Raw genomic sequence first — 19,995 nt, 5'->3', positions numbered from 1 at the left:
AATCTCCCATGTCCCCTCATATCTCCATGCCTTCCCCACCTCTATTCCTCGTCTATATCCTTTCCATTCTATCCTCCATACCCATTCTGCCAGTAGCCATGATGGAAAGAATCACAGAATCCCTATAGCGCAGGGGAGGCCATTTGGTCCATTCAGCCTACATCAATAACAATCTCACCTATCTCCAGAACCTCACATATTACCCTGCTAATCCTCCTGACACTAAGGGGCAATTTAGCATGGCCAATTAACATAACCTGCACATCTTTGGAGTGTGGGAGAAAACCGGAGCACCTGGAGAAATCCCAAGCAGACACGGGGAGAACGTGTAAACTCCACAGTCACCCGAGGCCGGAATTGAACCTGGGTCACTGGTGCTGTGAGGCAGCAGCAATAACCACTGTGCCACCATGCCACCCTAGCATTGGACAGATCCAATGGTTCATTGGAAAGTCTTGAAGTCTTTTTGAAATGCTCCTTAAACTGACACAATAAACAAAATCTCCTTTGTAAAGAACTGTTCATCTTACATCCTCAAGAAAGTGCCACTCAATGACAGCCATTTATAGTGAAGCTTTAATCCTCTTTACACCTCTTAATCTCAGCTAGGTAAACAAACAGGCACTTAAAAACTGTAAAATAAGACAACATATTACCTTATCAAAGTATCAAACAAAGCAAGGCCTTCCCATTGCAATTGTTAAACAGATCCCTGTTAAGATTAATCCATTAGCCCCATTCTTAGAGCTCAATCAAGCATTCATAATGAGGCAATTTGGAAACTGCATCTATTGATATAGTTACCAGATGGCCACATCATCAATGCTCGGGTGAGCTATTAAACTGACTAAAGCCCTGCATGCAATATTGACACAGCTTGAAGGCGAGTGCTACCTTTCTTTCTTAAATAAATTGAAGGAAACTATCATAACAGTTCATTTTACAAATTAAGAAATATTTCCATGATACCTTCACAGCTGATCAATTGATCATTGTATTGAAATCCCATGGGACATTCACATCGGAAGCTTCCAAGTTGATTAATACATACACCATTAGCACAAATACCCGGGATCCAACGGCATTCGTCAATGTCTGAAAGGAAATATATGTACAGATTAAATTTGTAAACAAGTTTATATATCACATGTCTAGGTATATTTTCTCTACTCACTAACATTAGCAAAATGTTGGTGCAACTTTGTACAAGACATTGACTCCTGGGTGAGTCAATACACTTGGAATATTCCAGTAGTGGCTCCAATGACGATGAAGGCAAATTTGAGAGAAGTTGTAAATTCTAGTCTCAGTGGCAGAATAATGAAATTGCCACAAAGTCAGACAAGAAACCTGAACAAATAAGAGTATAAACTCTGATATTACTGATAGGGAAATAGTGCTACAAGCTGTATTGCAGCCTAGACTTCGATGAGGAGCAGGAAACCCAGTCTTGTGAAATGTTTAAGATTTTGAAAATGAACATTTAACCCTCTAAGCTATTTATGAACATTATGTGTTAAAAATTAGAGGGAATGTTGATCAGTGTATGACTGTACTAAGACAGAATCATCATAGAATCCTACAGTGCAGGAGACGGCCATTTGGCCCATCAAAGAACAAAGAACAGTACAGCACAGGAAACAGGCCCTTCGGCCCTCCAAGCCTGTGCCGCTCCTTGGTCCAACTAGACCAATCGTTTGTATCCCTCCATTCCCAGGCTGCTCATGTGACTATCCAGGTAAGTCTTAAACGATGTCAGCGTGCCTGCCTCCACCACCCTACTTGGCAGCGCATTCCAGGCCCCCACCACCCTCTGTGTAAAAAACGTCCCTCTGATGTCTGAGTTATACTTCGCCCCTCTCAGCTTGAGCCCGTGACCCCTCGTGATCGTCACCTCCGACCTGGGAAAAAGCTTCCCACTGTTCACCCTATCTATGCCCTTCATAATCTTATATACCTCTATTAGATCTCCCCTCATTCTCCGTCTTTCCAAGGAGAACAACCCCAGTCTACCCAATCTCTCCTCATAGCTAAGACCCTCCATACCAGGCAACATCCTGGTAAACCTTCTCTGCACTCTCTCCAATGCCTCCACGTCCTTCTGGTAGTGCGGCGACCAGAACTGGACGCAGTACTCCAAATGTGGCCTAACCAGCGTTCTATACAGCTGCATCATCAGACTCCAGCTTTTATACTCTATACCCCGTCCTATAAAGGGCAAGCATACCATCGAGTCTGCACCGACCACAATCCCACCCAGGCCCTATTCCTGTAACTCCACATATTTACCCTGCTAATCTCCCTGACACTACGGTCAATTTAGCTGATATTGGCCAATCAACTTAACTCGCACATCTTTGGACTGTGGGAGGAAACCGGAGCACCTGGAGGAAACCCACACAGACAGGGACAATGTGCAAACTCCACACAGACAGTGGCTCGAAGCTGAAATTGAACTCAGGTCCTTGAGGCAGCGGTGCTAACCACTGTGCCACCATGCCGCCCATCTAGCTGAATCTTGTGAGTTTAAGCAACTGAAGTATGATCTGATCAGAGATAGATGTCTTCGGAACAAGAGAACAAGCAGAATTTTACCGATTCGCCCCACCCATTGAGTGAGGCAGTAAAGTTGTGCGAGAGCCAAGAAATCGGGATCTTGCCCAATTTCTCAGCTCTCGCGATTTTGAGAGCTGGATATCCGGTGAGGTCAGCCTCTCGCCAGAAATGGGAGAGAGGCTGAATAATTTATTTAAATTTATTTAAATGTTAATTTGAATGTGTTTAGTGAGCCCAGTGCTCGCTCGTCTAGGCTCACTTGCCTTTATGGCCTCACTGGGAGAGGTTCTCTCCGGCAAGGAAAATACCTGCTCCCCACGAATGGGGAACAGTCCAGTTGGCCTTGCCGGTGGAACCGGAGGCCATTCAGGCCCTCTGGGAGGCCAAGGGCAGTGGGGGGGGGGGGGGGGGGGGGGGGGTGCCCCTTGAGCAGTGCCAGCCTGGCATCTGGGCAATGCCCAACAAGGCCTATGGGAGGACGGGGCATGGCGGGATGGTGCTCGCTGCGCACTCAGCAATGGCATCGGATCAGGGTGGGAGGCGCTCGCTGCCACTCTGCAGTTGTGATCGGATCGGGGAGGGGGAGCCCCGATCAGTCTGGGCGGTGGGAGTTAGATGTCCATACGTTGCAGGGCTCGCGATCGGCCACGGGCCCCCGCAAAGGGATGGGGAGGGGGACTGGTTGAGGCTGCCTGCACGAGCAGGGGCCTTGCAGTTGCTATTGAGCATGTGCAGAATCAGAGGATCAGCTGGCGAGTTAAGCCCAGCCCACTGCTTGCAGCAGCTAGAAACAATCTAGACCATTTTTTCGATGATTAAGTGCATAAGGCTGGGCATGAAAACCTGTCCAAAAAATGGATCAGGAACTCGCCCATTTTCACACTAGTTGGACATTTAGAATCAATCTTCTGAAATTCCACCCAACGTGCTGATAGAGCGCACCTGCTGAGAGAAGAGAAACTGAGTCTCAAAAAAGCTAGAGACGTGCAGAAGCTCTGAGGAGATCAATTATCAGCTGAAGAATACTGATGGAAGAACCAATAAGGCTTTGCATGATGCTAAAAGGCTAAGCGCTAAAAATGGAGAAAAGGAAGAACTATCTACAGAATGATCAACAGAAAGGTAAAGGCCTGAGTACTGCATGTAAATATTGCAGAGGACATCACACAGAAGAAAAGAAAACATGTCCAGTGTGAAGAAAGCAGTGCTCTAACTGCAAGAAGCTGAATCACCTTGTATGTAAGTGCTGAACAGAAGAAAAGCAAGCCGATAAAGGTTGCTGGAGAGATGTTGGATAATGATTCTGACGGATCATTCAACACCCTAGAACAAGTTGACACCACTAAATTTCAAGGTAAAAAATGGTTCGTGGCTATTGGATTTATGATTGCAGAAGAAGAGCATCAAGTTAATGTGAAGTGCCAGATGGACTGTGGTGCTATGTGCAACATCATTAGCTCTGCAGACCTGTGTGAAATTGCTCAAGATGGTAACCTGAAAATGAAGTTGTTAAAGGAAAAGTTGATGCTCAAGGATGGTACGTTGCTCACCCCAAGAGTACAAACTAAAGTTACAGCCCAATGCAATAGGCAGAAAGATGATCTACAGTTCCAGATAGTAGAAAATAAACAACATCGCCTCATCTCAGCTGAAACAAGATCTTTGACTGGTAACCCTCTTTATAGTAAGAAGTTTAACAACACCAGGTTAAAGTCCAACAGGTTTATTTGGTAGCAAAAGCCACACAAGCTTTGCTACCAAATAAACCTGTTGGACTTTAACCTGGTGTTGTTAAACTTCTTACTGTGTTTACCCCAGTCCAACGCCGGCATCTCCACATCATAACCCTCTTTATACCAGAAGAAATTTGCCGTTTTCTGGAATGGCATCAAGGCATTGACTGCTGAACAGATAAAAATAAATTACTGCGGATGCTGGAATCTGAAACCAAAAGAGAAAATGCTGGGAAATCTCAGCAGGGCTGGCAGCATCTGTAAGGAGAGAAAAGAGCTGACGTTTCGAGTCCAGATGGCCCTTTGTCAAAGCTTTGGTATTGGACAAAGGGTCATCTGGACTCGAAATGTCAGCTCTTCTCTCTCCTTACAGATGCTGCCAGATCTGTTGAGATTTTCCAGAATTTTCTCTTTTGGTGACTGCTGAACAGATCTTGACAAATTATAATGTTTTCAGAAATTTTGAACAGCTTTCTGATGAATGTCATTTTGAATTAGGTGGGAGTATGAAAACAACTCAGCATTTCCTGAGGAGAGTTCCAGCTGTCCTAAAGTCCAGTCTGAAAGACAGATAAAGGAGCTTGAAAAGATGGGAATAATCAAGGAAGTGTCAACACTTACATACTGGATTAGCTGCATAGCAGCAGTGAATAGAACCTGGAAAGCTGTGTGCGTGCATAGATCCAAAGGACCTTAATAAAGCTTTGAAGAGGTCTTACCAACCCATGCCAATCATCAAAAAAACCTTGGTGAAATTTGTCAACTTTATCATCCTAGATGTGAAGGATGGACACTGGCAAGAAAAGTTGGATGAAAGCAGCAGTTTTCTGACTACGCTCTAGATGGCATTTGGGAGATACAGATGGTCGTGCATGCGGTTGGGCATTTCTGCTGCTCTGGAAGTGTATCAACAAAGACACTTTAGTCAATGTTATCCTTCAGGAATGGAAGCAATCACAGATGTTCTGATAGTATATGAATGTGAAAATAGGATTGAAGAAGCCATCGTTGGCTATGATCAGAATTTAGTGCGACTGCTAGAGAGCTTGACAGATGAATCTGAAGATCACTAAAATCAAGTTTGTTGTTCTTTCTGAATTTGCTATCAGAGTGTGAGCCTCTATGCAAAGGATGTTCAGTGGTATTGGGGCACAGAACAAGCAGCTTTCACTCACTTAAAATAACTAGTGATGACAATGCCAGTGTTGAGGTTTTGCAATGCTGGAGGAACAGGGTTTGGAGCAACTCATATGCAGCAAAGACAACAGTTGCATTTGCATCCAGAGTGTTAATGAACACTGAATGATGCTACACACAGATCGTGAAAGAGTGTCGAGCTTTTATTTTTGCTTGTGAGCATTTTAATCAGTACTTTTTTGGGAGACAGGAAGCGATGGTAGAGTCTGACCAGCAACCACTTCCAAGCAGATTTCTCAAACCATATTTTGTTTCAAAGCACCTGCAAAGCACGTTGCTTCATTTGCAGAGGTATAATTTGGAAGTAAAATACAAGCAAGCGAAGCAGATGCACAGCACTGATGCTGTTGAGAGCTGTACTCCTTTTGAAGGAAAGTAATGATGCTAGTTGTCATGAAGATTTGTCATATGCCAAATAATGGTTTTGAATCAAAATAGAAAATGCTGGAACACAACTCAGCAGGTCTGGCAGCATTGTGCAGAGAGAAACTGGGGTAATGTTTCAACTCTATGACTTTTCTTCAGAGCTGAAGGGAGGTAGAAATGTGATAGATTTTGCACTATTGAAGAGGGGTGGAGCAGGTGTAGCAAAATAGAAGGCCAGGGATAGGTGGGAACTCAGGAGAGATTCGGCAAAAGTCTGCTGCAAAGTGGTCATCTAGTCTGTGTTTTGTCTCTACAACATAGAGGAGACTGTAACGTGAGTGATGATTATAGTAGACTAAATTGAAGGAGATGCAAGTGAATTGTTGCTTCGCCTGAAAGAGCTTTTGGGGTCTAGGGTGAAGAGAAGGGAGGCGGTAAAGGGGCAGATGCTTCACCTTCTGTGATCGCTTCGGAAGGTGCCGTGGGAAGGGGATGAGGAGTTGGGGGTGACAGAGGAGAGGACCAAGGTGTCATGGAGGGAACAGTCCCAACAGAATGCTGAGTTGGATTGGGCACAGTTCAGGGCCCTGTCCTTGGGTGGGGTGGGGTGTGGGTGGGGGGGGGAAGTAGAGAAGCCTTGGCTCAGAAAAAGGACAACATGTCAGAAACATTGTTGCGGAAGGTGGCATCATTGGTTCAAATGTGATGGAGGGGGAGGAATTGAGAGAATGGGATATGGCACCATAGTACAGGATGCCATTCAAATGGGGAGAAGCAGGGGGAGAGTTAATAGGAATATCGTGTAGTCAGACAGTATAATCGGGGGGGTGGGGGGATAAAAAGGTTTTATGCAGCCAAGAGTAGGAATTCAGATGGTTGTGCAGATGATACAAATAATATCTGTGGAGGGTGGAAAACATTCACTATCATCTAGGAAAGGGTACTGCGGTAATTATTAGAACTAAAAGCTGACAAGTTCCCAGGTCCTGATGGACATCATCCAAGGGTCTTAAAAGTGGCTTCTGGAATAGCAGATGCATTGGTTTTAATTTTCCAAAATTCCCTAGATTTGGAAAAGGTCCTATCAGACTGGAAAATAGTGAAGGTGACTCCTCTACTCAAGAAAGGAAAGGGAAGAGACATAAAACAGGAAATTACAGGCCAGTTAGATACTTGACAAAGGTGTCACATTGAAGGTTACTAGGCAAAATAAGAACTCATGATGTTGGTATATTTGCATGGAGAGAAATTTGGTTAGCTACTAGGAAGCTAAATGGGCCTTTTATGGGTTGGCAAGACATGATGAATGGAATACAACCGATTTCAGTGCTGAGGCGTCAACTATTTACAATTTATATCAATAACTGGTTGAAGGAACCAAATGTATGGTTGCTAAATATTCTGATGACACAAAGATAGTAGGAAAGTAAGTTGTGAAGATGACATAAGGATTCTGCAAGGGGACATAGATAAGTTAAGTGAGGGGCCGATGGGGTATAATGTGAACTTGTCCACTTTGGCAGCAAGAATAGAATGGTGTGAGATTGCAGAACTCTGAGGTACAGAGGAATCTGAGTGTCCTGGTACACAAATCATGAAAAGTTAGTATCCAGGTATAGCAAGTGATTAGGAAGGCAAGTGGAATGTTCTTGCAAAGGGAATGGATTACAAAAGGGTACAAATACTTTAGAAGTAGTTCACTTGACTGACACCCAGGCTGGGGAGGTTATCTTATGAGGAAAGGTTGAACAAGCTAGGCCTGTTTCCAGTAGAGTTTAGAAACTTAAGAAGTGATCGTACTGAAAGATATTATATCCTGAGGGGACTTGACAAAATGGGTGCTGAAAGGATGTTTCCACTTGTGGGAAAAACTACAACTATGGGACACAATTTAAAAATAAAAGATCTCCCATTTAAGATGGAATTTGAGAAGAATTGTTTTCTCTCAATGGGTCTTTGGAACTCTCTTCCCCAGAGAGCGGTGGAGGAATATTTTTAAGGCAGAGGAAGACAGATTCTTGACTAACAGGGGAGACAAAGTTTACTGGGGTCGGCGTAACGTGGGTCTGGGGCCACAATCAGCTATCATATTACTGAATGGCAGTGCAAGTTTAAGAGGGGCTGAATGGCATACTCCTGCACCTAATTCATTTGATTGCATAAAAGTTGTGTATATTTTTTTTACTTAGATCGGGTTAAGTATAATACAGTTAACCTCTATGTTAAACTCAAGAAAATTTGTCTTCTTGGTTCCTTTATGATCAGAGTGCATACAGTTAAGTACTCACTGAATTGGCAAGTATATCCTTTTCAAATAAAAGAAACCTGTTGTGGTCAAAGAAGCAAAGGGCAAAGAAAGGTGCCATTCAACCCCTCCCCACCTGGTCATAGCATAGTAGTGTGTGAGATCTAGATTCAATGAGAAGCAACAGTGGTCTGGAAGTCATCAAACTGTGTAGAGACATACTGAATCTAACAGACAAATGTTTTTCTCAGAGCAAGCAAAATATGCAATGAGATGCAACTCTCAAAATGCTGCAGGAAGTTGTGATGAAAGGATGGCCTGAAATCATCAAAATATACTTGTTGCTATAAGACAGTGTCAGACATACAGTGATGAAGTTATTGCCCAAGTTGGCATCTTGTACAAAGTAACTAGAGACATTATCCCTAAACAGACTTTGTTTTTCATTCGTTCATGGATATCACTGTCTTTTTCATTCGTTCATGGATATCACTGTCTAGGTCAGCATTTATTGTTCATCCTTAATTGCGCATGAGAAAGTGGTGGCGTGCTACCTTCTTGAACTGCTGCAGTCATCCGTTGTAGGAACACCCACAATATTAGGAAGGGAGTTCTGGGATTTCCACCATTTTGATGAGAAAAGAGATGTTGGTGTTTATCCAAGTAAGCTATCAAGGAATTGAGTCTAGTTTAAGGAAAGCAACAGAAGAGATCTAATGGCCAAGCATGAGCAATGAGATTAAGGACCACATCAGCCAGTACAGTGCTTGTAAGAAACATCAAGCTAAGAAAACTAAAGAGGCACTCATGAAATCCCAAAAGCTAGAAAGAAAGAACAGTTTTTGTGCATACGTGATGACTTTATAGACCACAAATGTGGGTAACTTGTAACTGCAAATTATAGTGCATGAATTTTGTTTTTTCCTATTTATGTAAAGGGGGATGTTTGGACATATGCTTTTGTGTACTGTGGCTTGCCAGTCATGTGACCTCTGAGGTCACTTTTGGTAAAATAAAGGCTTTGGCCAGAACCCATTTTTACACACCACATGGAATATGTAGTATTCCAGGAACGGTTGCAAGTCAACAATCCCAGGATGAAGAAACCAACCAACTGTCTTTGCTTAACTCAAGAATGCTGAGATTAAGTGCATGTGAAATACATAGAAACATATATAGAAAACAAATGCAGGATTAGGCCATTTGGCCCTCCGAGCCTGCTCCGCCATTCATTTTGATCGTGGCTGATCATCAAATCCAGTACCTTAATCCCTCCTCCTCCCAATATCCCTTGATCACTTAAGCCCCAACAGCTACATTTAATTCCTTCTTGAAATCAGACAATGTTTTGGGCCTCATATATTTTCTGTGGTAGTGAATTCCACAGATTCACCACTCTCTGGGTGAAGAAATTTCTCCTCACCTCAGTCCTAAAAGGTTTATCCCTTATCATCAAGCTATGACCCCTAGTTCTGAACTCCCCCACCATTTTAAAAGCCCTTTCTGAATCTACCCTGACTAATTCTGTTAGAATTTTATAAGGTTCTATGAGATCTCCGCTTATTCTTCTAAACTCCAATGAATATAAAACCAACTTAGTCTCTCCTCATGACAGTCCTGCCATCCCAGGAATCAGCCTGAACCTAAACCTTCGCTGCACTCCCTCCATAGCAAAAACATCCTTCTTTAGACAAGGACACAAACCTGCACACAATACTCCAGGTGCAGCCTCATCAATGCCCTATGCAGTCCTATACTCAAATCCTCTTGCTATGAAAGCTAACATGCCATTTGCCTTCTTTACTGCCTGCTGTACCTGCAACTTACTTTCAGCGATTGATGCACAAGGACACCAAGGTCTCGCTGAGTATCCATCCTCTCTCAATTTATACCCATTTAAACGATAATCTGCCTTCCTATTTTTGCTACCAAAATGAACAACCTCACATTTATCCACATTATACTGCATCTGTCATGCAGATGCCCACTCACTCAACCTGCCCAAATCACACTGAAACATCTCTGCAAGCTCCTCCCATCCAACTTTGTATCATCTGCAAATTTGGAGATAATACATTTAGTTCAACTTATCCATATCACTAATATATAGTGTGAACAGTAGGGGTCCTAGCACAGATCCCTGTGGTACCCCACTACTCACTTCCTGCCAATAAGAAAATGATCCATTTATTCCAACTCTTTGCTTCCTGTCTGTTAACCAGCTTTCTATCCATCTCAAGACACTACCTTCAATTACTATGTAAAGCTTTAACTTTACATAGTAATCTGCTATTTGAGACCTTGTCGAAAGCCTTCTGAAATTCTAATATAAGCCATATTCACCAGTTCTCCCTAGTCAACTCTACTAGTTACATCTTCAAAGAATTCCAGTAGATTTATCAAGCATGATCATAAATCCATGCTGACTTTGTCTGATCATACCACTGCTTTCCAAATGCTGTGCCATGAAATTCTTAATGATGGACTCTAGTAATTTCCCTGTTATCGATGTTACGCTCACTCACTGGTCTATAGTTCCCTGTTTTTTCTCTGCCTCCCTTTTTGAATTGTGGGGTTACATTAGTTACTCTCCAATCTGTAGGAACTGTTCCAGAGTCCAAAGAATTTTGGAAAATGACCACCAATAGATCTATTATTTCTAGGACCACTACCTTAAGTGTTCTGGGATGAAGATTATCAAACCCTGGAGATTTAACTGCCTTCAATCCCATTAATTTCCTCAAAACCATTTCTCTACTGATTTCCTTCAGCTCCTCATTAGAACTTGTGTTTGTCAGAACTTCCGGTACATTATTCATGTCTTCCTTTGTGAAGGCAGAAGCAAAGTATGAATTTAATTCCTCAGCCATTTGTGTGCTCCCAGTGAATTTCCCCGTTTCTGACTGTAAGGGGCCTACATCCGTTTCTGTCAATCCTTTTCTCATTATATACCGAGAAAAATATTTACAGTCAGTTTTTATGTTCCCTGCTAGCTTACTTTCATATTCTATTTTCCCCTTCTTAATCAATCCCTTGATCTGCCTTTGCTGAATGTTAACCTGTTCCCAATCTTCAGGCCTATTGCTTTCTCTTGCCAATTTGTATGCTTCTTCTTTAATGTTATTCTACCTCTAATTTCCCTTGTAAGCCATGGTTTGGTTTCCTTTCTACTCTTGCACCAAATAGGAATAAACAATTTTGGAGTTCACCTAATCGGTCCTTGAATGCCTGCTATTCCATGTCCACTATCCTTCCTTTCAGTACTGCTTTCCAGTTCATCAGTGCCAACCCATTCCTCATACCATCATAGTTACCTTTACTGAGAGTCAGTACCCTGGTTTCAGAATCAACTACCTCACTATACCTTGATAAAGAATTTTATCATATTATGGTCACTCAACCCCGAGGGTTCTCTCACTAGATTGCCAATGAATCCTTTCTCATTGCATAATACCCAGTCTAAGATAGCCTGTTTCCGTGTTGGTTCCTCAATGTCTTGGCCCAGAAACGTCTATCTATTCCCCTCACAATTGAATCCTCAATGGCTATTATATTTCGACACCTTTTGCTCCTCCCTTGTGCAACAGAGCCAACCATGGTGCTACAAATTTGGCTGCTGCTGTTATCCCCTGAGAGACCATTTCCCTCAACAATATCCAAAACGGTACATTTGTTTTGCAGGGGAATATCCACAGGGGATTCTGGCACTGCTTGCCCAGTCCTCTTGCTCTGCCTGGTGATCACCCATTCGCTTCCTGCCCTTGGAGTCTGAACATAAGAAATTTTACCATATTTATTTTGTCACTGACACACTGACCAACTAAGTCTTTCAATGTAACTTATTATGAACTTCCTCTGAATTTTAAATAGACTGTAAACATGATTAAGTCTAGCACCATTAAAAACATGTCGATAATACAGATCTGAATCTGATTGAAACTAACAAGCAATAATAAAAATGTGCATGACAATGCCAGGGAATGCTTAATTAATGATCTCATTAAATGCAGTTACAACACCAAAGTAATCATATTTTAATAAATGTAAATGCACTTTAAATTTAATTTTATCATTTAAGAGCATACATCATTCAAAAAATTTATTCTACAAATAACTAAAAAATCTCTTACCAACTGGCTGTCCGCTTATGTCAATAATGTAGCCAGGGGTCCTACTCCCGCATAGAAACAGAAATTCATCTGAAACATGATTCAGCATAGATATTGTCAAAATACTATACTCATCATGCATTCTAATTCTAGCTGTAAATGTCTTATACTTGATACATACAAACATACCTGTGACAGGAAGAGGACACTGTTCACATGGCCTGTTCCAAGCTTTCCCAATCATGTATGAACAGCAGCACAACTTCTTTGTCATATTAAAGGCCAACTCGCCATCACATGTGCCATTTTCAGTGTCAAAATATTTGAAGCAGAAGCTCTTCCTATTGTCTGTAGATTAAAAGGGTAAAAACCTGTCACTAAGCAGAAAGATTACAGACAAACACAACTAAACTCAGTTGATTGAAAAAATGTTTACAGCTTCTCAACACCCTCCCAAGTGGTCGATGAATGCTTACCCATACAGTTGTTTCCACCATTAACCTGCATGTAATCTGGTGGACAGATGCAGGTATAATTTCCTACCGTGTTGAAACAAGTACCAGGGCCGCAAATGCCGGGTGAAGTACTGCACTCATTAAGATCTAGAACAAAGCAGATAAACAAGTTTTGGAGGATAACTATAAGATTTTTTTATTTGAAAAATAAAGCAAATTGAGATCAATAGAAAAATTCTCATTTCTAGTATTTTGTGATATTTAACATTATGACAACTAATTTCTATAAATGCGAGTGGAATGCAAATACCTAGATTAATGCAAATAAATTGTTACACATTGAGATGGATTGTTCACACTTCTGAGTCTAACCTGTTCAAAGAATGAATGATGTTGAAGCCAGGGTAAGACACAATTTGTCATTTCTATACAAGGATCCTCACCAGTTATTAGTTTATTTTGAAAATTTGGGCATGATAACAATGAATCTTTGTCAATAATACATATCCAAATTTCTGACATGATACTGGTGGGACTCCATGCTGGTAGCAGGATGTCAGGCAACTATAAGATTTTCTACTGAAACAAGATCAGCAAATTAAAATTTGCGATTATAAAATTGAGGAACAACATTGTTGGAAATAAAGCACTTCCTCAATCCTGGGTACTCAAGGAGGGGGCACACAATGCAAGGTAACAGTTTACCCATCCTGACTTCAATGGAAAGATTAAATTTCGGCAGCATGCACTGTACGACTCATGTTGAAAGATTTTGCCCCAGTTTCAACATCAGTTGTTCAAATTAGATATGGCATGACCAAATACAGAATAAATCTTGTAGTACTCTGACTTTAATTCTAACTTCTGTGGGGCCAGTTTAAATTCTTCCAATTCCAAAGGAAGGTTGATAGTTTGGTGTCAATTGCAGAAAGTTTTGTGTGAGCAGCTTACACACAGTGGATTTACAGTATCCAATTTTATTTCATGAAAGATTCTTACATGTTGCTGAAAGTGAGTTGAGTTATGTTATTGCGTAAAGAAGGGGTTCCTAAAGGGGCAGGTCAAGCATTTAGCTGAATATAATTTGGATAAATGCCTAGCACAGCAATGTTCTTGGCTACATTAGTGTCCAAAATTAACAATATAATCAGTATACTCCTGTTCTGGCTCTGATTCTGATGTGGTATTCTCTATCATGAGCAGACCTCTTTGCAACAGTGTCATTAGCCATGGCTGAAGAGTGTTGCCTTTGAAAGGGTTAAAAATCAGATACATGCTGCAAAACTTTTGTAAAGTAGCAGTGGAAGTAGAATAATGGACAAAGACGGTAGCTTTGGTAACCACAAGGGAATTTCAAGCCATTGATTCAGCTAACAGTTACAGAAAGTCAAGGACTTTGAGTGCCTGCCTCATTATCAATTGGATAGTACATTATGTAGACATGCCTTATTAGCACTTGGATATTGTAATTAGGCAAGTGTATTGATACAATAACTGGAAATCATGTACGTTCAGTGTCATAAGCGGGAATATTGATTGTAATAGGTTATAAATAATACATTTAAATATTAGTTCTTGATTAGTATATGTAAATCATTTGTAACTGAACCTAAGGTATAGTTGCAGTTGTATTCCTTTGTTCTGGAAGCTGACAAGCCACATGGTGGATGACTAGCTTTCTTGCTATAGCTTGAAATAAGGGCCATTTTTAAAACTCAAAAAATCTCAGTCTGGTCTCACGGTGGGGACGAGGATTAAGAATAGCTGGACTGCTATTGTCTGCCGCCAACAACCCTAACACCTTAGTCCTTGAGAAGCCATCTTTCCAGTTGCCAGATATCCCCAAATATGCATGGCATGGGCTGATATGTGTTTCTCCCTGAAAGCAGCCATTGACTGCATGATATGTACATCGCAGTCACAGATCATACATATATTTTTGGTAGAACCTTGAACTATTCACATGACCCACTGCATTATGGCTAATCCACACATGTACGTCAACCAATCCAAATGCTTTAGGAAAGCCAATTGTCTGCAGAATGCCAGATGCTTGTCATGTTTCCGGTCAGTGGAAAAGGTGTTGGTAAAGTAGCAGTAATCTTTTGGAGCAACTATAGCTATTAAATTGGATGAACAAGCAGGCAATGCACAGGCATGACAGCAGTGTATTTGTTGTAAACTATGTTTGCTGTCAGAAGAAGTTTTGTTTATGATCCCTTTAAAGTGCAGATTTGTTGTGTTATTTTTAATTCTTTCATGGAATGTGGGTGTTGCTGGCAAGTCCAGCATTTGTTGCTCATCCCTAACTGCCCTCGAACTGAGTGGGTTGCAAGGCCATTTCTGAGGGTAGTTAAAAATCAGCTACGTTGCTTTAGATCTGGATCACATGTTGGCCAGACTAAGTAAGGATGGCTAATTTCCTTTTCTAAACAGCATTAGTAAACCAGATGAGTTTTTACGACAATCAATAATAGTTTCATGATCGCCATCATTGAAACTAGCTTTCAATTCCAGATTTATTAATTAAATTTAAATTCAACCAGCTGGTAGGATTTGAACTACTTTTCCATTACCGTGTGCCTCTGGATTACTAGCCCACTATGGCACTGTCTCCTAGAACCATAGAACCATAGAAAATTACAGCTCAGAAACAGGCCTTTTAGCCCTTCTTGTCTGTGCCGAACCATTTTATGCCTAGTCCCACTGACCTGCACTTGGACCATATCCCTCCACACCCCTCTCATCCATGAACCCGTCCAAGTTTTTCTTAAATGTTAAAAGTGAACCCGCATTTACCACTTTATCCGGCAGCTCATTCCACACTCCCACCACTCTCTGCGTGAAGAAGCCCCCCCTAATATTCCCTTTAAACTTTTCTCCTTTCACCCTTAACCCATGCCCTCTGGTTCTTTTCTCCCCTAGCCTCAGCGGAAAAAGCCTGCTTGCATTCACTCTATCTATACCCATCAAAATCTTATACACCTCTATCAAATCTCCCCTCAATCTTCTACGCTCCAGGGAATAAAGTCCCAACCTATTCAATCTCTCCTCATCTATTTCATATGGTGGCTAGGAATACTCTGCCTGTGTGATGTGTGAAGATTGGAAATTTATGAGCTTTCCTCAATATGATGGTCCACAAGTTGCTGGCCAACCACTGATATTTACTATTACGCCAATAGCAATTTCCACACTGAATATGATATCTCCTTAATAACTAAATAAAGCACATTCATGCTATAATACAATTTTCCCAGATCTTATATTTTAACACCCTATATTTTTCTTTTGATAATCGAACTCTCAACTTTCACTTCAATTTGTGCACCATGACCGATCTGTTTTCCAGGAATCTGCTCATTTAAAAAAATAATTTGGCCACATTTGCCTGAAAGCAACCTTTCTCCAGCTTATCTAACTCTGCTACTGAAATGCACAATTTCTACTCAATGAATCCTCTGCTTCCAGTGTTGGAATGCAGAAAACACCTTATCGTCTCAACTCAGAAGGTTCTTGCAACAGCACAGCTGAGATCAGGAACTCAATGCAGCTGGACATACCGAACCAGCCATCACATTGTCAGCGCTTTGCATCAAAGAAATCCTACATTAACCTCTCAACCTTAAAAGGTTGGAATGCATTAACTCAAACACTATTTATTCCAGATCTATTCCTACAACTTCTTACAGTTCAGATTTTGTAACCTATTTTATCCGAGAAGCAGCATACAGAAAATGGGTTCATACGATCAACAAATACACTACCAATGTTTATTTATAAACAAAGATCAATGAACCTTTAGGAAAGCTTTAAAGCTATAAATATGAATGTCATATTTCAATAAATATACCTTCACATACTCTGGTGTCTTCATTCAAATAGAAACCACGTGGACATTCACACTGGAAGCTCCCGAAAGTGTTGACACATGTTCCTCCTTGACAGAGCCCAGGTAATTCTTTACATTCATCAATATCTGTAGGAAGCAGTATCAGATAACTGGGTGTGCTGTTAACTAAACCAAGAGACTGTACACTGTTACATTCAAAATGTTATTTATAAAAAGGCATGAGTAGTTACCCTCTAATATAACTGTGATTGGGTTAGGACGAAAGCCTTCACCTCCAGGACAAAGAGTTCTGTACTCAGCTGTTAAAAAAAAAAAGTTCAATGTGTTACCCAAATATAAATAAAAACTATAATTTATAAAGCTAAAGTTAGCAACATGCATTAAATTGTGAGTAAATAAAACAATCTATACAAGTGAACTAATAATCTAAATCCTATTCACCTATCTTATGTTATAAACTATTACTGTCAGGTTCAGGAAATTTTCTGTCACTTGAAAAGATACTAATTTTATAACAATGAAGTTATGCAACTATAGATGATTTCATTGCTGTTCATGTACCATCCTTTCATCTATTATTCTTTATTTGCTCCTACTCTCTTAACTCCTTTGCTGATTAATATATTATACTGCATTTACTCTGTTTTGAGATTAATGTTTTGTTTTATTTCTGTTTTCATGCTCCCCCTATTCATTTTGGGGAAGCAACATTTGATTTAAAATTGCTTTTTGAAAATGGAAAAGCAGGTGGAAATGGGATATTCAGCCAACTAGAAACCTACATTTTTAGGCCTGACCTTTTTTGTATCAAGATCATTCACATGTAAAAACAAACTAAAAGAATTTTTATTGTGGGTCATTACGGTTATCTTTGGATGCGTAAACACATCTGTAAGACTCCAACCTTGTAGTTTGATCTTTTAAAAATGTAAATATGTTCTAATTATTGGGTTCATCAAGCTTGTCACTATTTGGAATTCCAACAAGAAAATGACACCAACTGGATACTCCCAATCATTCAAGTCCTTGCAATTGTAATGAGATTAGGCAATACTTTGAAAAATATTTATACATCAAAATGAAGATACAGATTTTAAAATCTCAATAAAATTTATACAATATTAATATTAAATAAAGTTGCAACAGTGGCATTTCTCAAAATAATAGGTAGAAAATAACTTTAAAACATTTTCTGAGCTCTTACATGAATTGATGGAGGGACAAAGTTCACATGGAAAGCCCCAGGCTCTGCCCAAAGAACAGCAACAAGATGCTCTTGAAACTCCTACTCCAATCTCATTGCTGCAAGAAAGGGTGTTATCTCCACGCAATGAATATTCCAGGAAACACCTGCCCAAGCGAGGATCTATGTAACAAAATGAAAACATTCATTTATTTTGCTGCTGCAAACAGTAAGCAGTTTGTAGAAGGAAACACATTCTGCATATTGTTCAATAGGCATTTCTAAGAGTAGCTGTGGTCTTTGAACATTATATTACAAATGCATTAATTAACTGAATTCCCTGTTAATTGGTTCTTCCAGAATTATGTATATAAATGAATAGGGGGCACCAGTAATGATTGTTATCATAGGCAATATTGAAGAACTACTTAAAATTGAAAGAATATTCAAAAATTAATCATTGCTCTAAATTACAGCTATTTACATAGACCTGGAAAAAGCACCCTTAAAAGTTACCAACCAGTCCAACCATTATAATAAATAAATACACAGCTTTAACTTGTCTTTTTTGATTTTATCCATTCCTACATGCTCTCTACCATGAAAATGGCTTTTGGAGCTTAATGATGCACCTCAGGATCTCAATCTATCGCAAGCTACCACCACATGCCGTTCCCATATAAGAGAGCTGAAAATTTTATTTTTAGCATATTCTGCTGACTAGGTTCTCAATGCAATGTATTAGTCCTGGTTGAGAGATTAGGTTAATTGCCTGCTCCCAGGCCAACAGTAATGTTGCTATGAAATCTGCTATCAGGAGGAATGTAAGTGTCCAACTCTCCCTCCCTATGGGGATGAATCCACCTTTGCTCGACGTGTCCTGAAAACATGCAAGAGATCAGTAACTATCTACATTCAACACTGTGAAGTATTAAAGCTCACTGATAATATTCCTGTAGTGCGCAGCTTTCCCATGTTTATTTTAGGTAACCTTGGGGTTATTACTAAACTATCATCACAATCCTAACCATTTACACAATTTGTTAAACATAAATTGTAACATACCAACACACCCCACGCCAGTTGGGTTCAACTCAAATTCAGATGGGCAGTTGCAAACGTAGCTTCCAGGGGTGTTAACACAAATTCCATTGATACAATTAACTGGATCTGCACACTCGTTGACATCTGTAAAAGTTTCCAAAATATATTAGATAATGTTTTCTCGTTGTGTCTAAATCACTTTGAATCTTTAAATACTTGCTCTAAATATCTGAGAAATAATATTATTGATGTTATTTCCCAAAGGAAAGAAACATTTTACCTGTGCAGTTGCCGCCGCTCCTGTCTAACTCATAACCCAAATCACATTCGCATCTGAAGAGTCCAGGAAGATTTTGGCATCTTCCAAACACACAAATGTCAGCAAATGAACATTCATCAATATCTGGAAAACATTATAAAAAACTCACTGAAAACTACCTTTGTGCTCATTACATTTATGCTATCATAAAAAAAAAACGTTTGAGAGGTACTGAAGAGGAAACCCTGGAAAACATTTCAGTTAAATTGCATTAATGGAGCAGGACAAAACTGGCATTAACACCATAGCTATAAAACTTTATTTCAGTTATGAGTAATATATTAGAGAAGGGAGAATCATAATTATAGATAGGTAGATGATCCTTACCTTGACATGCCCTGCCACCCACAGTTGGTGTGAAGCCCATATCACATTCACAACGGTAACCTCCAGGTGCGTTTAAGCAATGGCCATTCTCACAAAAGTTTACATTTTCAGCACATTCGTCAATGTCTGTTACATGGGGGAAAGATTAAAACATACTGAAAACACTGAACTTATATTGCATATAAAAATTTGACGAATACACTTTATTCCGATAGGGATGGAGATTAAAAAAAAACCACAGGTTGTTCCCTTTTTAGACATAAGCTAGGGCTATTTGGAGTTGGTGCTTATTGTTCAGCTTAATCTATTTCAGGCACAGATTGCTGATAGTCTTCAGGACTGGGAACATGGTCAATTTTCTCTTTATATCTTTGCAGTGAGGGCAATTTTAGTTTGCTTAATGCTTTCCGGTTTTATCAGATTATTCAGCACAGGTCATGGGTCAAGCTGCAACTAATTGTCTGTGTGGCTCAGCAATTCACTGAGGGAATATGGAGTCAATGGTGATGTTTTTCAAAAATCCCTACAGTGCAGAAGGAGGCCATTTGGCCCAGCACATCGGCACTGACCACAAACCCACCCAGGTCCTATCCCATAATCCCCTCTTT

General features: G+C 40.3%; 1 protein-coding gene across 1 annotated transcript in view; it reads right to left on the bottom strand.

Annotated features, from left to right (window-relative positions):
* fbn1 (fibrillin 1) overlaps nt 1-19,995 on the bottom strand; it is a 413,386-nt gene that overhangs the window by 70,152 nt on the left and 323,239 nt on the right. Inside the window, exons 34-43 of the mRNA XM_078200149.1 lie at nt 19,388-19,513; nt 19,022-19,144; nt 18,763-18,885; nt 17,719-17,880; nt 16,745-16,813; nt 16,515-16,640; nt 12,683-12,808; nt 12,396-12,554; nt 12,228-12,296; nt 970-1,095 (exon numbers count right to left, since the gene is read on the bottom strand). Coding sequence (XP_078056275.1) covers nt 970-1,095; nt 12,228-12,296; nt 12,396-12,554; nt 12,683-12,808; nt 16,515-16,640; nt 16,745-16,813; nt 17,719-17,880; nt 18,763-18,885; nt 19,022-19,144; nt 19,388-19,513 — 1,209 coding nt within the window. The remainder of the gene's footprint in view (nt 1-969; nt 1,096-12,227; nt 12,297-12,395; nt 12,555-12,682; nt 12,809-16,514; nt 16,641-16,744; nt 16,814-17,718; nt 17,881-18,762; nt 18,886-19,021; nt 19,145-19,387; nt 19,514-19,995) is intronic.

The sequence above is a fragment of the Mustelus asterias genome, chromosome 29 (genome assembly GCF_964213995.1).
Source record: "Mustelus asterias chromosome 29, sMusAst1.hap1.1, whole genome shotgun sequence".
Taxonomy (NCBI): domain Eukaryota; kingdom Metazoa; phylum Chordata; class Chondrichthyes; order Carcharhiniformes; family Triakidae; genus Mustelus; species Mustelus asterias.
The sequence above is the reverse complement of the archived record's forward strand: the minus strand, read 5'-3'. Positions and strand labels throughout refer to the sequence as shown.